Source organism: Rissa tridactyla, chromosome 12 (genome assembly GCF_028500815.1).
Source record: "Rissa tridactyla isolate bRisTri1 chromosome 12, bRisTri1.patW.cur.20221130, whole genome shotgun sequence".
NCBI lineage: Eukaryota > Metazoa > Chordata > Aves > Charadriiformes > Laridae > Rissa > Rissa tridactyla.
The window spans coordinates 13,168,891-13,186,632 of NC_071477.1; the positions used below are offsets into that span (position 1 = coordinate 13,168,891).

The 17,742-nt window shown below is 54.2% G+C and overlaps 1 protein-coding gene across 1 annotated transcript; it reads left to right on the forward strand.

The window, feature by feature from the left end:
- The first annotated feature begins 12,948 nt into the window (after positions 1 to 12,948).
- SLC32A1 (solute carrier family 32 member 1) lies at positions 12,949 to 16,538 on the forward strand. Its single transcript, XM_054218451.1, has 2 exons — positions 12,949 to 13,384; positions 14,397 to 16,538. The coding sequence occupies exons 1-2, from the start codon at positions 13,007 to 13,009 to the stop codon at positions 15,582 to 15,584; spliced, it is 1,566 nt and encodes a 521-aa protein (XP_054074426.1). The 5' UTR covers positions 12,949 to 13,006; the 3' UTR covers positions 15,585 to 16,538.
- Positions 16,539 to 17,742: the final 1,204 nt, after the last annotated feature.

The window sequence follows — 17,742 nt, forward strand, 5'->3', positions numbered from 1 at the left end:
CGGCACTGCTCTTACAGTGGGGAAAGGCGCTCACCTCAGCTGGGCACGGTGCAGAATCCGCCACTTATTTCACCTACAGCTCCAAAAGGTGATATTTTTTGCTCTGACCTGTAGTGCACGGCTGGGGGGTGACACCAGCCACCAAAGCGGCGGTGGCTCTGATCTCTGCCCAACCCAGAGCTTAAGGAGAGGTTTAAGATGAAAAGGAGAAAGACTGCCCAGGAGAGGAGCTGGAAATACCAATACCTGGCTGATGGGCTAACAGGGCGCGCGTTACTCACAGCTCCCGGTCTCTTCGTTACGTCCCTTCTTGTCCTGAGAGCACCCCTTCGTCGAGCCAGCGTCTTTATTGCGGGCAGCTCATCGTCTCCGTAATGATGCTATTTGTGACTAATCTTCCAGGATTAAAAATGAACTGTGGCTGCTGCGGCTTCCACCTTTGCCGCATAGCAACGAGAGCAGAAAGTCAATTAATTACCTTCTCGCTGGAATCCAGGGGCCCTTTCATCCTCAGCTCAGCCGAGTGTGTAATGGGAAAGGGAGCGAGGCAGGCTGCAGCCGGCCAGCTGGGAATTGCATGACAAAGTGAAAGATGAGCTCTGGAAAAAGAGGAGAGGAAGGGCACTGGGGGAAATCCTCTTCCTACAGGTTCATTTTAAAAAAAGTAAGATGCCGCTGATTACACCATTATTGACTTATGTCCCTGCTTTCAGCCCTAGCGATGGTTCTGCGGACACCCTTGTCTCCTCGTGGGGCAACACCTGAACTCCTGGGGACATGGACGTATCTGCTCTGAACTCCTCCCCGCTTCACAACTGTGCTTTCAAGAAGTTTTTTTCAGTAATGGTCACTTTTTGGCTGCTGTAGCCTCTCACGTTGCCCCAGGGAGATGCCACATCACAGCCGTTTGGTTGCCCTGAGAGCCAGTTTCAAAGGTTTTACTGCTCTTTCAGGTGGCTTTCTGTGGTGAAGGTTAATGGGAAAATCATTTTAAAGATTGCATTTTCTCAGAACGATTTGACTGATGGGTACAAACACAACTGAGAAACCATGGGTGATGATCTGAACAGATATTAGGTTTGACTCAGAGCAAGAGGAGGTGTTACTTCAAGCTTTCATCCGTGATATGGGGACTTATAAGGTAACCCTCAGTCCTCCCAGGCTGGGACTCAGTGAGCAGAGCCCTGTTCTGAACGAAACTGGAAAAATGAAAGAAGATCAGGAATATTTTAATGTCCATGTATCCGATCTGTCAGCTTCAGACCCCTCAGTAATTACCTGTTAATGAGAACAAGTCAACATTGCCTTTGGCCCCTCTAGTTTAGCAGTATCACTCAGGTCACCTCACGTGTGTTAGGAGTGGGGACATCATGGATGATACCTCCTGGGGCAGAGCAGATGTGACAGTGGGAGGGGGAGGATGAACTGGGATGGGCACAAGCCTCCAGCACGGCTAGTGGTTGAGCCAGGCGGAACTGTTGGGCGAGGTGGGGATCCCTGCGGAGGGCTCTGTTTGGGATGGCAGCCAGCCAGAGGTTAGAGGGAATATCAGAGGGAAATCGGTACAAGCTGGCTGAGTCTGGGATCCCAGGTGGCCCCTTCCCCACTGGGGGTTCGTAACACGTAAAGCAGTTTTTGGTAAAACGAAGCCTCCAGTTTTATCAGCCCCAGACCTGACATGGTGAGAAGGTTGCCAGCTCCTCCTGAAGATGTTGAGTGGGTGCCGTCCTCAGCTCTAAGTCTAACAACACCTGCAAGTCTTGAGGAACAAGTTCTGAAGGTCTTCTACCCCATGCAATCGCCAAAATAAGTTTAATTAGCTATCACCAAAATAGTTTAATCAATAAGTTAATCATAAGATTAGGTGGTTCGGTATTGGAAGAGAGTTCCTGCATCACGGTCCTGCACTCAGGCCAGGACAAGACCTCACAGCCCTCATCTTTCCCAGGCTTGCAGTCATCTTTCACTCTGTTTTCTGACGTGCTCCGTGGAGAAGTAGTAACTTTAAGTCTCATCATTAATTTATCTCAGCCACAGTTTACATGTGTGCAGGGGGAGGTAATCACAGAGCTCCCTTCCCTGCTGTTCTTTTCCTGAGGTTTTCCACTCTCCAAATTTTCTTTTTTCATAAATCAAATTAACTAAATTGCTTAAGAAGTACTTTTCTATTAAAATAAGATAGTGTTATGATGCCAAAAGGTTTACTATGAGAATTGTCTGTTTAATAGTAATACTTTGAGTTTACGAGCAGCTATCTCCTCTTCAAAGTTTAAAGGCTTTGACCATGCTTAAGACTCCCTTGTGAAAGTAATATTTCTCCATTTACAGAGGTATAAACTGAGGTACAAATAGGTGAAAATTTATAAAGGTGGCTAAAAGATTGGTTACTGTATTTGCTGAAGACCCTTGGATCCCTGTGCAGAGCAGGAGTGGTAACTGGAGTCTTGATGGGCATTCATTGACGGGACGATAACGTTTTGGATCAAATCAAATGCAGCTTTAATTCCGGTGTTTATACGGCATGGTTTCAGCCCAGTGCAACACCTCACCAGACCTGCTTCTGGGGTGGGTTGACGTGGTTAGACCACAGTGGCACGCACTGGTAAGTCAAAGCTCTGGTTTTTGGACTTATGACTTTGGGCCTTTAGTACTTTGGGATCTCTGCCTTTCATTCTGTTTTGTGATGGAGACATCACTTGAGATGCTGGAGAGATGGAGCAGTCCATAAATTCCTACCCCTGCTTCCCTTTGGGGTTTCCAGCAGAACTGGAGACTCAAAGGGGCTGGAAAACTGTTTTCTCCTCCAGGAACTGTGCCAAGGAAACCACACAAGCCAGTCTGGTCACCCGAGCATTAGCAGCGTTTGAATAAATTCAGGGTGATGGGCCTTACGGTCCTCTAAAATACGCTCTGAGAGGGAATCTCAGTCCCGTTTAGCCTTAAAGCTCCATGGTCATTGAGAACCCAAGAGCCTGCTGCTCTTCACAGGGCAGTTATCAACAGGAATTGTCTGGACAGCCATAACTGATCCTGAATTGCTGTCTGCAGCCGTGCGGACACCTGCAGGGTCGTGGTCCCGAGTGGCTTTGGAAAGCTCCTGAGCCACGAAGGCAGTGAGCCCGGCTGGTGCACTCATGGACTCTTTCATGGGACACACGATGCCCTTCACGAAGCAGCGTGTCCCCCTGTTTCTATCGGGAGCTTCCCCAGGGAGAGTGCAGTGGGGGAGAACAGCAAATCAGCGCGGCAAGATTCCCCAGCGTTTGAGCCTGCAGCGCGGGGTAAGATGGAAGAGCAGCAGCACGGGAGGGTAAAACCCTCTCCAAAACCTGTGGAGTGTCCCGAACGGATGGACCGCGCTGGGCTGGGCTCCTGGTCTGCTCAGTGGAGGGGTGACAGTGGCCTCAGTGGCACCACGAGCATCTCTGAGCCTCGGGCAGCCACCCTGTGCTCGCCAGCAGGGATGGAGAGAGCGAGCAGAAATGCTGCTGAGGTGCGCAGAAGGTAGCCCAGGCTACTGTGTGACCACTGCTCCAGCGGGCTGTTTGCCACGATGGGGTTTTAAAGCTAAAATAGGGTCAATGCAATAGAAAGAAAATGCAAAAAACAAACAAACAAACAAAAAATAGTTTTTTAAAAACGTTTTTTCAGGCTGTGGAAAAGGAGGGCATATAAAAAAGGAATCAGAGCCAATGGCTGAAGTGGGTGCTTCTGTGACAAAGGCACAGGCTTGGGATTCAGACGTTATTAGTGTGATGTCTGGCATCAGGGGAAAAAAGTTACTCTGTCTGTACTAGTAATTTAGGCCAAAATGTATATACATAATGAAGTGCTTAACTGCAGTTTTCTGCAGGGGGGAATGTGGGAGTTCGATGCGTGTGTACCCGCTGTACCTGTCTCTTCATGCCTCCATTTATCGCGTCTGAAAGGCAGAATAATAGTGCTTCCCTCCCACATGGCAGCGCCGGCAGCACGATGCAGCGTCCCCGTGAAACGCCCGGGCAGCGCTGGGGTGGGGGCCGAAAAAACACCTCTGGGCAGAGCCAGCACAGGACGGGGCCAGAGAGCCGGGAATCAGCATCCCCCGGGTGCGAGTTCTTGGGTTTTTAACTTTCTTGATGGCAATAGGAGAGGTTTTGCCTGGTTTTGCATGTGCAAGGAGGTACGTGTCACGATGGGTATATATATGCCTGTGTATGCACATTTATAGATATATCTGATATTTTTGAATGGGGGGAGGGTGCCAAGCACTACTATTTGTAAGTATTTTTTTAAATCCTGTTTGCCTTCTCTTAATTCAAAGGTTTAAGGTAAATTCATGAAAGGGCACAAAGTTGACCTTGTAACATACATTAACCCGGGTACCTTTGGGCTCCTGGCAGCCGACCCCTGGGGAGGACCGTCCTGCCTGCACCTCGCACGCTCCTGGGACCGTTTTGGCCTCTCCCCGCTGCGGGGCATCTCGCCTGGAAGCCTGGCAGCGAACCTCCCGCGGGGTTTTCAGCAGTGGTAAGAGGTGAAATGTCTATTTTGGTGAACTATTTGCTGCGGGTCAATGTGAGCCGCACGGTGTGCGTGCTGCTGAGTCACCGAAAAAAATACATCCTCTGCTACAGCTGTGATTCACAGCTCGTGGTCTGTTCCCTCCTTCTTGTCTCCTGGCAAGGGATAATTTCAATCACATCCCAATAGCTGGGGTTTTTTTCTGTGCGTTACACTAGATGAAAGAAGAGGAGACTCTCTGCAATGGTCCGGTCTTCCCTGTATGTGGGGTTGATGCTGAGCCCCCTGGTGCTGGCTGGATTCCGTCGGTGCCCTTTGGAGCGGCTCCCGCAGCGTGGCTCACTGCTCGCCTGCTTGTAAGGACGATGAATATTCCCCCGTCCCAGTTTTCCTAATCGCAAGTGCTGGCAGGAAAGATTTCCAGGCCAGGGTATTTGATAAACTGTATAGAAATGCTACATTTACACCGTACTGAACCCGTGCTGTGCCCGGGTCGGGAGGCAGCGCGGAGGAGCCGGCTGTGGCGTGGGATGACGGGCTGCTCCGCCGTGCTGAGGATTAGACGCTGGCCGGAGGCAGGATGCAATGGCAAACTGAGACGCCGTGATTAGCTGGTCTCTTTGAGCCGTGTGAGAAAGAAGCAGGTTCTCTATTGTTTGCGTTAGACGTGGGTAAACCCTATTTCCTTGCCTTTACCCCCAGTTACACCAGTAGCCCCAGGGAAGAAGTCCCTTTGGGACTCTCCCCCTCCCTGGGCTGTTTTCCCAGCGCTGTGCATCGCAGTGCTCACACTGGTACGTGTGGGATGAAAGAGAACGATGCGTGTGCAGCCTTTCTGAAAAAAAAAAAGAAAAAAAAAGGTTTTCTTCCCCCCCCCCCCCCCCCCCTTTGCTTTATTGTTATTTTGTTTAAGAGCAGGACTGTGCCCGCCCTGCTGAGCAAAGGCAGCGCCCCGTCCTCGCCCGCGAGCACCCGTGTCTCAGTTGCCGGCCGTGGGCATGCAGAGGACTCCCAAACACCAGCACGAGGTGAGGTTTTCCGTCCCGTCCTCCCCAGCAGCGGACGCAGCGGCGCTGGGAGCGTTGCAGTGGGCTGAGCCATCTATTCCCTTCGGCTCTAGCAATGACGTACCTCACTTCGCCCTTTGGTTTTCCTTACAACACCGCAACAGCCTCGCGCGGCATTTTTCTCGGCTCAGATTTTGACTGTATCCTTTACGTGGCTTTTATTTTTGGCCCCTGGCGAGAAAAAAAAAAAAACAAACAAACCCAACAAACTAACTGATGATATCAGCAGGCAGAGGCTGCGCATCCCAATCCTGCCTCTGGGAATAGCATCCTTCCTGCCAGGCTCCGCAGAGCGATGCAGGGGCTGGGTTCAGAGACCCGACTGCAATTTTGCCGGTACCACCAGAGCCTGGCTTAGGTGTAAGTCACTCCCAAATACTGAGCAAGGTCCTGGTAAAGGAAGATACACAAGCCTGAGCCTGCTGCCTTGTTAGCCATGGCTGAATTGCCAGGAATATCGCAAAGCCGGGGCCAGGTTTTCCCAATGGGCCGGTTGTGGCTTTTGCACGGGGCTGGGAGATGTTTGCAAGAGGTGTCAGCAACGCTCTGTGTCATCGACTCGCCTTCGTCAGAAAAGGGACACAAAACGGGGAAGGAAAAGGGGCAGATGGGGATGGAGCCGGCTGAGATTGAGCCCTTCTGACAAGAAACACCCCAAAGGCGAGCTGGCTGCTGGCGCCGTCCCTCTGCTCCGAGAGGCCCTTCCTGCTCTGATTAAAAGGCCTGCTCTGATTAAAAAAATTAAGAAAAAATCATTTTAAAAAAAAAAAGTAGAAAAAACATAAGAAAAAAAAAAAACCTACATATGATATAAAAACTCTCCAGTACTGGGGCATCACCTGACCGCAGGCTGCTTAAGGAGAAATTTCCTGTAGAGACCAGTCACCACTCATTACAGCAGTGTTTTTTTCCATGCTCTGAAGCATCATTTCCCAGCCAGGATTGGAGCAGGGGTGGGAGCAGGAGGCGGCGGGCGGGATGCAGCAGCGGTGGCTGGGCCCGGAGGCGGCTGTGCGAGGAGCCGAGCTCACGGCAGGGAGCCGGGCCGGGGTCAGCAGAGCAAGCAAGGGACAACGTAAGCGCTTGCCCCTTGACCGAGCCCAGTGGCCACACACGTGCCCTCCCGGGCAGGCTGCCGGTCCCTGCTTCAGCTGGGAATACGCCGGGCTGCACTGGGGGAGACAGGCAGGGATGCTGCTGTGCATCCCGTAGCTATCCGTAACGCTCAGTTCTCTGCCACCCGTTTTGTTTAAAATCACGAAGAAAAAGGAAAAAATACAACCAAAAAATAACTTTATGCTGGAGGAAAGCAGATAATCTGGGGCTGGAGAACACAACAATCTAATTTTAAAAAGCAGCCCTTGGTCTGTACAGCTGTAGCAGGAGAGAAGGGCTTTCTATTTTGCAAGTTGACCTTAAAAAGCTTGGCATGTAGCAAGCAAGCGCTTGGCTTCCCTGGTCCGTAATCGTTTCCTATGAAATACAAGAGCATGTACATATATGAATATTTAATTTGACAGTGATGAAGCTTTATATATTAAGTCAATGAAAATGCTGTTAAGCTCGTGGGAACAATGCTACTTGCACAGCGAGCTGGGAATTTGGCATCGCAAGTAACCAATGGCTATCACTTAATTTTTATGTCGACAATAAAGACAAACTCGGAGTTAAATTTAATTCCAACTTAGTGGAAGCATATTTGAAAACACGTTCCTGGTGAAATTGCAAATGAATTTCTAGTTTATAGACGATAATGGTTTATCAGGGCTCTTCCCTTCTGAGAAATGAAAATCACAGAAATCTGTGTACGAACCGTCTCCCAAATTACAGATCTGAAATCATCTATTTTAGGAACAGTGAGGTTAAATCCAGAAGCCTTTATTTAGTTTTCATGTATTCTTCAGGTGAATTTTCTTACTGCAACACATGTTAATCTAAAATTATGATACTCCCAGCCTTTTATATGCTCTTTGTTTTATGTCTCTATAATTTAGGCAGCCATTTTGTGTTCAGTTAAAAAAAAAAAAAAAATGAAATAAGGAGGGGACATCTATTGCGGGCTTTCTCCTGGAGACTTTGCTTTTGGAATTTACTCCGTTATGGTGATCTTAGTGCACAGTATCTGCGATTCTGGCTACCGCTGTCTTTGTCTTGAACACCACGCTGTGTGTGAGTTCAGCCTCGACATCCAGGGCACGAACCGAACAGCAGCTTGTGGGAGACTGGACTCTATATCCAGCGTTTTCGCTTTATACCCTGAATGCTGATGGCGAGCTCTAACCATGGGCAAGAAGAAGGTGTAAGCCAAGGCAGGGATGTTTGCTACGCTCTGGGGGGTGCTTTTTCGGGGTGTTCCCGGAGCCCTTCCTCCCTCCAAAACCCTGCACCGCCGACTGACACCGCTGCCTTTTCCCTCCCTCCCCTCCCCAAATTCCCAGAGCTATTAACTAGGTCACGGGAGCTGGTCCCAATCCAGCAGTTTAGCTAATTGCCTTTTTATAGTATATTGTGCAACTCTTTATTATCCTGTCAGCGTTGCCCTGCGCGGTGCCGGAGGGGGGACAGGGAGGCAGAGCCGGGATGAAGCTCGCTGCGGCGCGGCCGAGAGAGGAGGACGAGCTTGTGCACCTCGGATGCTGCGGCAACGGTCAGGGCCTGGGCAATAAATAAACCCAGGAGGTGCTTTTAGCAAGGGCTGGGGGCAAGGTGGACCGCTTCTGACTCCTGCCATCACATCTCTACGTAGGCATTATGTGTCCGGGAGGGGTGGCTGCTTCTCCAAGAGCGAGCGACTGGGCTGACGTGCGTTAGGTCTGCTCTGGGCAGGCTGGTCCTTGGGCAGATGTGGCCGGGGAAGCTTCTCGGATGGTCAGACAGAAGGTGCCCTCCCCAGCCTTTCCCTCTCTGCAGCTGGCAGCTCTGATGGTGGCTGGCAGTGGGGTTTAGGGGTGTGGGGAAATATTGTGGCACGAGCAAGGAGGCTGCGCGGGAACTGGGGGGATGCTCACCTGCATTCGGACGCCCACGCTTGTCGTGAGTATTACAGAGGGGCAATTGCAAGTCCCCTTTTTCGTACAGACACGATTTGCAGGACAGTGTGTTTGAGGCAGTTCACAGCCCACCGAAGCCCGTGAAAATCAAATCCTTTGGGGTTTGGGAGCCTGATGCTTGTCCCGCTCCCAAATAATTACACCTTTGGGAATGGTGCTTGTCCCACTCCCAAATAATCCCACCTTCATGCAACTGCTGCTGCACTCTGCAGCCCAGCAGCCTGGAGAGGGGCTGCAGAAAGGCAGCCCACCCGGGCTTGACCTTTCCTGCCTGCCTTAAATGATTTTTAAGCCTGAATAGCTCTTTTCCCTCACTTTATTAATCAGAAGATCCAACCACAACCCCCTCCGCGCCCCCCCCCCCCGAGCCTGCTCAGAAGAGATAAGGCAGAGTCGCTCCTCTGGCTGGATCTACTGGTGCCTGGGGAGGATGGGGGGGGTCTGGGCGAGCCGTTCCCCGCAGGAGCAGGGCTGCACCCCCCGAGCCCTGCCAGAGCTGTCCGGGGCGGGGCGGGGGGGGACATGAGACCCTCCGGCCGCCCCAGAGAGCGGCTGCAGAGAGAGCAGTTAGTGCCAGAAACCCCCAGCGTCAGCCCCGGGCAGAGGTTGGGGGGGGGGGGGGGGGGTCCGTCTCGTTAGCAAGCGCACTCTCTCCTTTTTAGCTTCATCTGAAATGATTTGCAGCTCAAACGCCCCCCTGAGAGCAGCTAACCTTTGGATAAGGTTTGGCACCGTTATCCTGCTTGGGTTAATTAGGAGTTAGGGGGAGCCCAGGAGTGACGCGGCTGCCTCCATCCCATCCATCCCTCCATCCCATCCATCCCATCCATCCATCCATCCCATCCATCCCTCCACCCGCCCCTCCAGCCTCCCCCCTGCTCTCTCCACTCCGGCTCCCCGGCGGAGCGGCGCGCTGCGGGCGGCGATGGGGAGAGAAGCAGAGGTAAATGCCCCGACCCTCCTCTCCCTCTCTCCGGGCTTCTCTCTCCTTTCTTCCTTTGCCTCTTTCCTTTATTCCCCCCATCCCCCCTTCCTCCCCTCCCCCGCTTTCTCGGTGTGCTTTATCCCCGCTTTTAGCCGCCGGTAGAAATTATGGGGGTCTTTTTTTTTAATCTTTTTTCCCCAGCCGCTGCTGCAAAAAGTCTTTTTCTTCCTCCTCTGGAATGGGGACGGGAGCGAGCCGCCGTCCCGGGGGCAGCGGGATCCCCGGGGAGGTGTTTCTGGCCAGGCAGGGTGCTGCCGGGGCGGGGGGCGGCTCCGAAGTGCCCCCCACCAGCGGCGGGCGGAGGCGGCGGGTACGGGCTCAGCTTCCCAGCGTTAGAACGGGGCGTGGGATTCCCGAGAGGCACCCCCGACACCCCCCACTCCCCCATCTCCAGCATCCCCTGCACCCCCCCGAGCTCCTCAGCATCCCCCGCATCCCCCTGGCATCCCCTGCACCCCCCCCATATCCCATTCCCCCCCCGGTGTCCGCCAAGGCTCGGCAGGCAGTCGGTGCTTTGCCGGGGGTGTCAGGCTGAGGGGTCCCTCGGGCAGGCGGGGACGGGGGGGTCCCACGGCCCGCGCGGGGATCCCCTCCCTCGGGTCACGCTTCTCGGCGAAGCGGGGCTTATTTTTAATCTCCCTGTAGTTTTGGGGGGGGGGGCGTTGTTGGTTTTTTTTTCTTCGTTTGGTTTTGGGGGGCTTTTTAATTTGGATTGGGGATTTTTGTTTTGTTTTTATTGTTTTGTTGTTTGTTTTTTTTTTTTTTTTAACCTAAGAGGTGTCTCCCGAGCCCGGCACATCCCTAACACTCTGGATGCTCAACGAGCAGCCCAAAGCCCGTCTCCCCCACCCTTGGAATGATGCCGGTGGCTGGGACCCCCTTCTCCTCCCCGGCATCGAGGGGTGCTGGAGTTGAGGGGGGGGGGACAGGCATTGGGGCTACTGAGGGCCGCTGTTGTGCCCCGACGGCTCCCAGCCGGGGCAGGACCCGGGTTTGGGGGTGCCGGGGCGGGGGGGGGGGGGATGTGCCGGGAGGATTTTAGGAAATATTCACGTACCAGACAGCGGTTTGGGTGAATTTTCGTTCCTTCCTCCCTGATGCCCCCTGCAGCCTCCAGAAATAGGTCTCCTTCGCGTCTTCTTTCACAATGAACTTGTCTTAGGCTAAATTAATGAAATAAAATAAAAAATTGAAAAAAGGAAAGCAAAACAAAGGGGAGGGGGGGAAGAAATGGTTGAATTAACCCCCCGAGGTGTTCATCGTAGCAGTCGTTTTCCAGGACTGGAAAGTCGTTTTCCAGCCGACGCTGCGGCAGCCGAGGGCAGCGGTGATGGCCCCCAGCCCCCCGCGTCCTGCCCCGCTGGATGTTAATTTTCCCCGGTTCAAGCCCGGCCCCGGCCGCGGGCAGGACGCTGCTGAACCCGGGGCGAAAGCAGCGGCTTCTCGACCTATTTGTGCACTGATATGTAATAATTCCTCCGCAAAGCCAAGGATGCGCCTCGTTTAGCCGCCTTCCTCCCCTCGCGGAGGAGCGGTTCTGTAAAAAAAGCCCCTTTTTTTGCGGGGGGGAGGAGGCACCTGCCGCAGCAGCCCCGCCGGCCTGGGCTTCTCCTTAGGGGTAAAGCCCTCACCGGGGATACATATATTTTAAATTTTTTTTGGACGCATTTCAGCCGCTTTGCACCCAAATTCCTTTTGGATTCTGGTAGAAAAAAAAAAAATAAAAATACAGGTGTCTAAAGGCTTTTTTCCTAGGACCCGGCGCGGGGGGGGAGGGCGGTGGGGAATTCGTTCCCCACCTCTGCTCGGTGCCGCATCCCACCTGCAACCGCCGCCCGAGCGCTCCCTCCCCGCTCCCTCAACAACGATATTAGGAAATAATTTAGCGCTGGCTTTTCCGCCCATCTGTAGATAAAAAAAATGTCCTTTTTTTTTACTTGCTAAAGCGGCAAACGAAATACAGATTCCGCCCCCCCCCCCCCCGCCCTTTAAGAAATATCTATTTATTTTTTTTAAACAACGATTCAAACATTCCCCCCGCAGCGGAGGGGGACGTGCTGGCACACACACTGCCCCAAAATGCCACCGCTCCCCCTGCCACCCTGCACTTGTCTGCCACAGGGCGGGACAGGCATTTCTCGTTTTTTGCCGTTGTTGGCAGCTCACCTGGGAAATATTTTAAATAAAGAAAAACTCGTAGGGCTTTTGAATTACAAACGAGTAGAAGTATTTGGAAGCAAAACGAAAATAGCGGTATTGTTTTTTTAAAGAAGGGAGAATGTCTACATTAGGTGGCGGGGACCCAGGGGAGAAGCCTGCAGCCCGGCATCCCCGCAGGGCGCCGGTGTCCCGCAGCCACGGGGGGGCCCGGAGCCACCCGGCGGAGCAGAGGCGCTGCCGCCGGGCTGCGAGCCCCGGCCGGGACCGGGAATCCGTTTCCCTCCGGTTTCGGGGCTCGGAGATCACAGGAGTCGTTAGAGACCCCGAAATCTTCTTCCCTGTGCGCGGATTTCCACGTACACCGCTGCGCTCCGCAGCCATGGCCGGACTCGCTGCTGTCCCCAGCCTCCGAATGGGGCTTTTTTGGGGGGGAGGGGGAGAAAAAAGAAAAAGGAAGGGGTGCGGGGAGGAAAATTGCGTTAAGCCCCGGTGGAGAGCGGGTTGTCCGCCCCTTCGGTGGGACTCTTTTGTTTCGCCGTGGGGACGGGGCTGGAGGCCGGGGGCCGGCGGCGCGGCTGTGGGGCAGGCTGTGGGGCCGGGTATGGGGCAGGGTGGGCAGCGCAGGGGGCTGCGGAGCCCAAGAGGAGGGGGGGTCCGCTCTGCAGCGCTGCCGGCGGGGCCCGGCGGGCGTGGGTGGGGCGGGGGGGGTGGATATCGGGGAGGGGGGGGGAAGGCTGGGCTTGGCCGGGGAGGCTGGTACCTCCCCCAGAAATGCAGCAATTCTCTCCCCTCTCCCTCTTCTCTCCGCGAGGTGGGCGCACTGCGATGGAGACGCCGAGCGCTCTGCCAGGGGCTTGCGCTGCCCGTCTGGTGACAGCCACCGGCTGCTGACAGCCCCCCACTCGCCCATCCCCGCCCGAACTCGCCCCCCCCCCCCAACCCCCACCCCACCACCCCATCCCGCCGCGGGGAGCGGCGCGGAGCGGCGCGGAGCAGCGCGGAGCGGGCGGCGGGGCCCGCAGCCCCCCGCAGCGGTGTCATGCCCCTGGGCAGCCCGGCGGGGAGCCGCTCGCACTGCGCCGGGACACGGAGGTAGCGGCTCGGAGCAGCCCCCTCCTTACACCCCCCCGCAGCGGCCACCGACCCTCGGCGGGCGCTGAACCCCCCTCCGCCACCCCGCCGCTTCCCCGCCCCGTCGGGTCTCTCCATCGCCCAGCCGCGGAGCCAGCCCAGCTGCCACCATGGCCACCCTCCTCCGCAGCAAGCTTTCCAACGTGGCCACCTCGGTGTCCAACAAGTCCCAGGCGAAGATGAGCGGCATGTTCGCCAGGATGGGCTTCCAGGCGGCCACCGACGAGGAGGCGGTGGGGTTCGCCCACTGCGACGACCTGGACATGGAGCACCGGCAGGGGCTGCAGATGGACATCCTCAAGTCCGACGGCGGGGAGGAGGGCGCCGAGCCCCCCCTGGAAGGGGACATCCACTACCAGCGGGACGGCACCGGCCCCCTGCCGCCCTCCGCCTCCAAGGAAGGGGGGGTCTGCTCCGAGCTCTCCGGGCAGGGCAAGCCCAAGATCACGGCCTGGGAGGCGGGTTGGAATGTCACCAACGCCATCCAGGTACGACCCCCGCCGCGCCGCCACCCGCGGGCACCGCGGAGCGCGACCGCCCCCCCCCCCCCCCGCCCCGCGACCGTCCCCGCTCCCCGCTCCCCGCCTGTCGCGCCCGTAGCGCCCGGGAGATCGCAAAGCCATTGGGGGAAAAAAGGGGAAAAAAAAAAAAAGGGGAGGGGGGGAGGAGAAAAAGGAAAGAAAAAATAGGGAAAAGATGGAGAAAAATAGAAGAAAAAAGAGAAAAAGGGGGAAAAAGAAAGAAAAAATAGGGGGGAAATACGGAAAAATAGAAGAAAAAAGAGGGGAAAAAAGGGGGAGAAGGAAAAAAAAGTAGGGGAAAGACAGAAAAACTAAAAAAAAAAGGGGGGGAAATTATAAAGAAAAAAAAGATTTAAAAAAGGAAAGGAAAAACCCCAAACCTGGCTCTCTGCTTTGCCCACCCCCCACCCCCAGAGTATGGCGCAGAGCCAGGGAGGGTCGCTGGGCCCCAAGCCCTGTCCTGCTGCTCCCCATGGGGACGGGCTGGCGGGTGTCCCCCCCACCCCATGGGGCTGCCCCCCCATATGTGCCAGGGGCGAGGGGAGACCCCGGGGGGGTGCTGCGCCAGGGTGGGCCATGGCCGGCCCCCCACTGGTTCTTGGGGGTCTTGGGAGTCTGGGGACAGAGAGGGCAGAGACTGGGACAAAGCTCAGGTGCCGAAATTGTCTCACTTGTTCTGGGTGCTCCAGGGTGAGATTATGCGGGTGTGCGTGAGTGTGCGGGTGTGATTGCGGGGGTGTGATTGTGTGTGTGTGGGTGCTACGTCAGAGAGAAATGGCGGGGGGTGTGTGTAATGGTGTGTGGCTGTGATTGCATGGCGTGACTGTGTGACCGATTGCGTGGGTGTGATGGTGTGCAAGCGAGACAGCGAGTGCGGGCATGCGACTGCCACTGCGCGACTGCGTATGCCGGGGTACGGGTGCCTGCTCCGGCCCCTCCGTCAGACGAGCAACACGGTTTCCATTTTGTCTCTTTCTAGGGGATGTTTGTTCTGGGCCTGCCCTATGCCATCCTTCATGGTGGATACCTAGGACTCTTTTTAATAATTTTCGCTGCAGTGGTTTGCTGCTACACTGGGAAAATCCTAATTGCCTGTCTTTATGAAGAGAATGAGGATGGGGAGATAGTCAGGGTGAGAGACTCCTACGTGGACATAGCAAACGCGTGCTGCGCGCCTCGCTTCCCCACCCTCGGAGGCAGAATTGTGAACGTGGCTCAGATCATTGAACTGGTCATGACCTGCATTCTTTATGTGGTGGTCAGTGGGAACCTGATGTACAACAGCTTCCCCAACTTGCCCGTCTCCCAGAAGTCGTGGTCCATCATTGCCACGGCAGTGCTCCTGCCTTGTGCATTCTTGAAGAACCTCAAGGCAGTCTCCAAGTTCAGCTTGCTCTGCACCTTAGCCCATTTTGTGATCAACATCTTGGTGATTGCCTACTGCCTCTCCAGGGCACGTGACTGGGCCTGGGACAAAGTCAAGTTTTACATTGATGTGAAGAAGTTTCCCATCTCCATTGGCATCATTGTCTTCAGCTACACCTCCCAGATCTTTCTGCCTTCCTTGGAGGGGAACATGCAGAACCCCAAGGAGTTTCATTGCATGATGAACTGGACTCACATAGCAGCTTGTATCCTTAAGGGACTCTTTGCCTTGGTCGCCTATCTGACCTGGGCTGATGAGACCAAGGAAGTCATTACAGACAACTTGCCATCCACCATTAGGGCAGTAGTCAACATTTTCTTAGTGGCCAAAGCCTTGCTATCGTACCCCTTGCCGTTCTTTGCGGCCGTGGAAGTCCTGGAGCGGTCCCTTTTCCAAGATGGAAACAGGGCGTTCTTCCCCAACTGCTATGGGGGTGACGGGCGTCTCAAATCCTGGGGACTCACCCTCAGATGTGCCCTGGTAGTTTTCACCCTGCTCATGGCTATCTATGTCCCACATTTTGCCCTCTTGATGGGTCTTACTGGGAGCCTCACAGGCGCAGGGCTCTGTTTCCTGCTCCCCAGTCTTTTCCACCTCAAACTCTTGTGGAGGAAGCTCTTGTGGCACCACGTCTTCTTCGATGTCGCCATTTTCGTTATAGGCGGTATCTGCAGCGTCTCTGGGTTCATCCACTCTTTAGAAGGCCTCATAGAGGCCTTCAGAACCAACGCTGAAGACTAAGGAGAGGCCAGAGCTGGTTGCAGTAGGAGAATCGCATCGAACATCCGCATAGCCAAATAATTCTGCATCCCTTTAATGGAAAGAGTCATTATTTTCGTTATGTGCATCCAACAAATTCTATGTCATAGAATCTGCAAATTAAAGGAAATAAGAAGAGATGAAATTGTTCGCCCTAGTGTCTTTTTAAATAAGCTGAGAGTTAAATATATTTTTTTGTTATTTAGAATTTTTTGAAGGAAATTATCCGGTGGCCCACCCTTATCTCCTCACTTGTTGCCTGAAGCTTGGCTCCCCCGCGAATGACCTGTTGGGAAACAGTCGCAGTTTTCACTACTCCTTACAGATATGCAATTCAGTGTTTCAGGAGCTGAAACACAGGTGCCGATCCCATGGGATTGGGTTACCGCGCCCACAGAGGGAAGCCAACCAGCTGTGGGTGCTGGGAGCAGGGACCTTCGTTTTTACACTGTGTGAGATGGATGTAGGTGAGACCTAGATTGTACGACCAGCCCAACAAGTCCGAGCAGCGGCTGATGACCAGCGATGCCAGTTACATGCAATGTTTACACCGTAGTCACATAGATGTCAGGACTGCTTAATTCTTCCATCCGGATTCCCACCGAGGAACGGCGCTTCCCATCGATTACAACGATTTTGCCTCTGGTTGGCATGGAAAACCCGGGGAGTCCGCTTCTCGGTGACTTTTGTTTTGTTTTAACGATCGTTACTTCTAAATTATGAAAAGTTAAAAGAAAAAAATATATAACAAATAATTAATATATTGTTGGATTTGACGTCGTTCAGGATACAGGAACAAAACTACGACACAATTCATTCTGTGCAATCTACCAGATCCGTGGAGCTGTTTCCAATGTACGTGTGGTGTCATTGTGGTAAATAAGATGAAAAAAAAATGTATATCAGAAAAAAAAAATAATTCTATCTTTAACATATAATGTGGTACATAAATATATCGAACAATAAAGAGAAAACATAGTCGGACGAGGCTGGCTTGGTTCGTGGAGGGGGGCGCTCGGAGGAGATGGGCAGGGGGAGGTTCTTGTGAAAAAGGAGGGGGAATCTTTTCAAACAAAAAAATGCAGGGGAGGGGAGGGGAAATAAACGAAATTATGGGCTAGGGGTCCCCCCTGGCTTGAATTAAACTCATTCCGCTCTGCACCTGTGACTAAAACCACCTCCATTTACACCAATTTAAAAGCCCCAACAACTAATTCGTTGCCCACCCGTTACCACTGTACAGAGGGGATCGGGATGGGGATGGAGATGGAGATGGAGATGATGGAGATGGATATAGAGGGGGGACTCATGATGCCCACCGGCAGCCCGGGCACAGCAGAGGTCCCCGCGGGGTTCCTCTTATTGCCCCCAAATGGTGTCGACCCCCACCTTGGGACTCCCCTCCTCGCCCCCGATGGTAACGGGCAGTTCCGCAATGCGGTACCGGGGAGGAGCGGGGGGGGCGTTTAGCACAAGCCGGGGAAAGGGGCTGCGGGCAGGAGGGGGGTGATGCTTTCCCAGTGAGAACAGTATTTTGGGTGGTTTCCTGGGAAGCTTCCGAAAGGAAAGCGCAGGGGAGCTGTGGGGCTTATTACACGTAGGGGCAGGGACATGTGGTGTCATGGGTGGGGGTGGGGGGCATCGTGCCCCCCACGATGAGTCGTGTTTCCCTCCATGCTGGCCCCCTTTTCTGGGGGGATGCAGCTGCGCCCTGTCTCCATCTCCATCCTCATCCCCCTCCTCATCCCCCATCCCTATCCCTATCCTCACACCCGTCCCTGTCCCCATCCCCATCTTCATCCCCAGCCCCATCTTCATCCTCATTCCCAACCCAACCCTTCCCTATCCCTATAGTTCCCTATCACTATATTCACACCCATCCCCATCTTCATCCCCAGCCCCATCCTCATCCTCGTTCCCATCCTCATCCTCACCATCATCTTCACCCCCATCCCATCCATCTTCTTCCTCATCCCCATCCCCATATCCATGTCCATATCCATCCTCACCTCCATCCCCATTCATCTTCATCCCCAGCCCCATTCTCATCCTCATTTCCATCCCTATCCTCATCCTCACCCTCATCCTCACCCCCATCCCCATTCATCTTCATCGCCACCCCATCTCCATCCTCATGCTC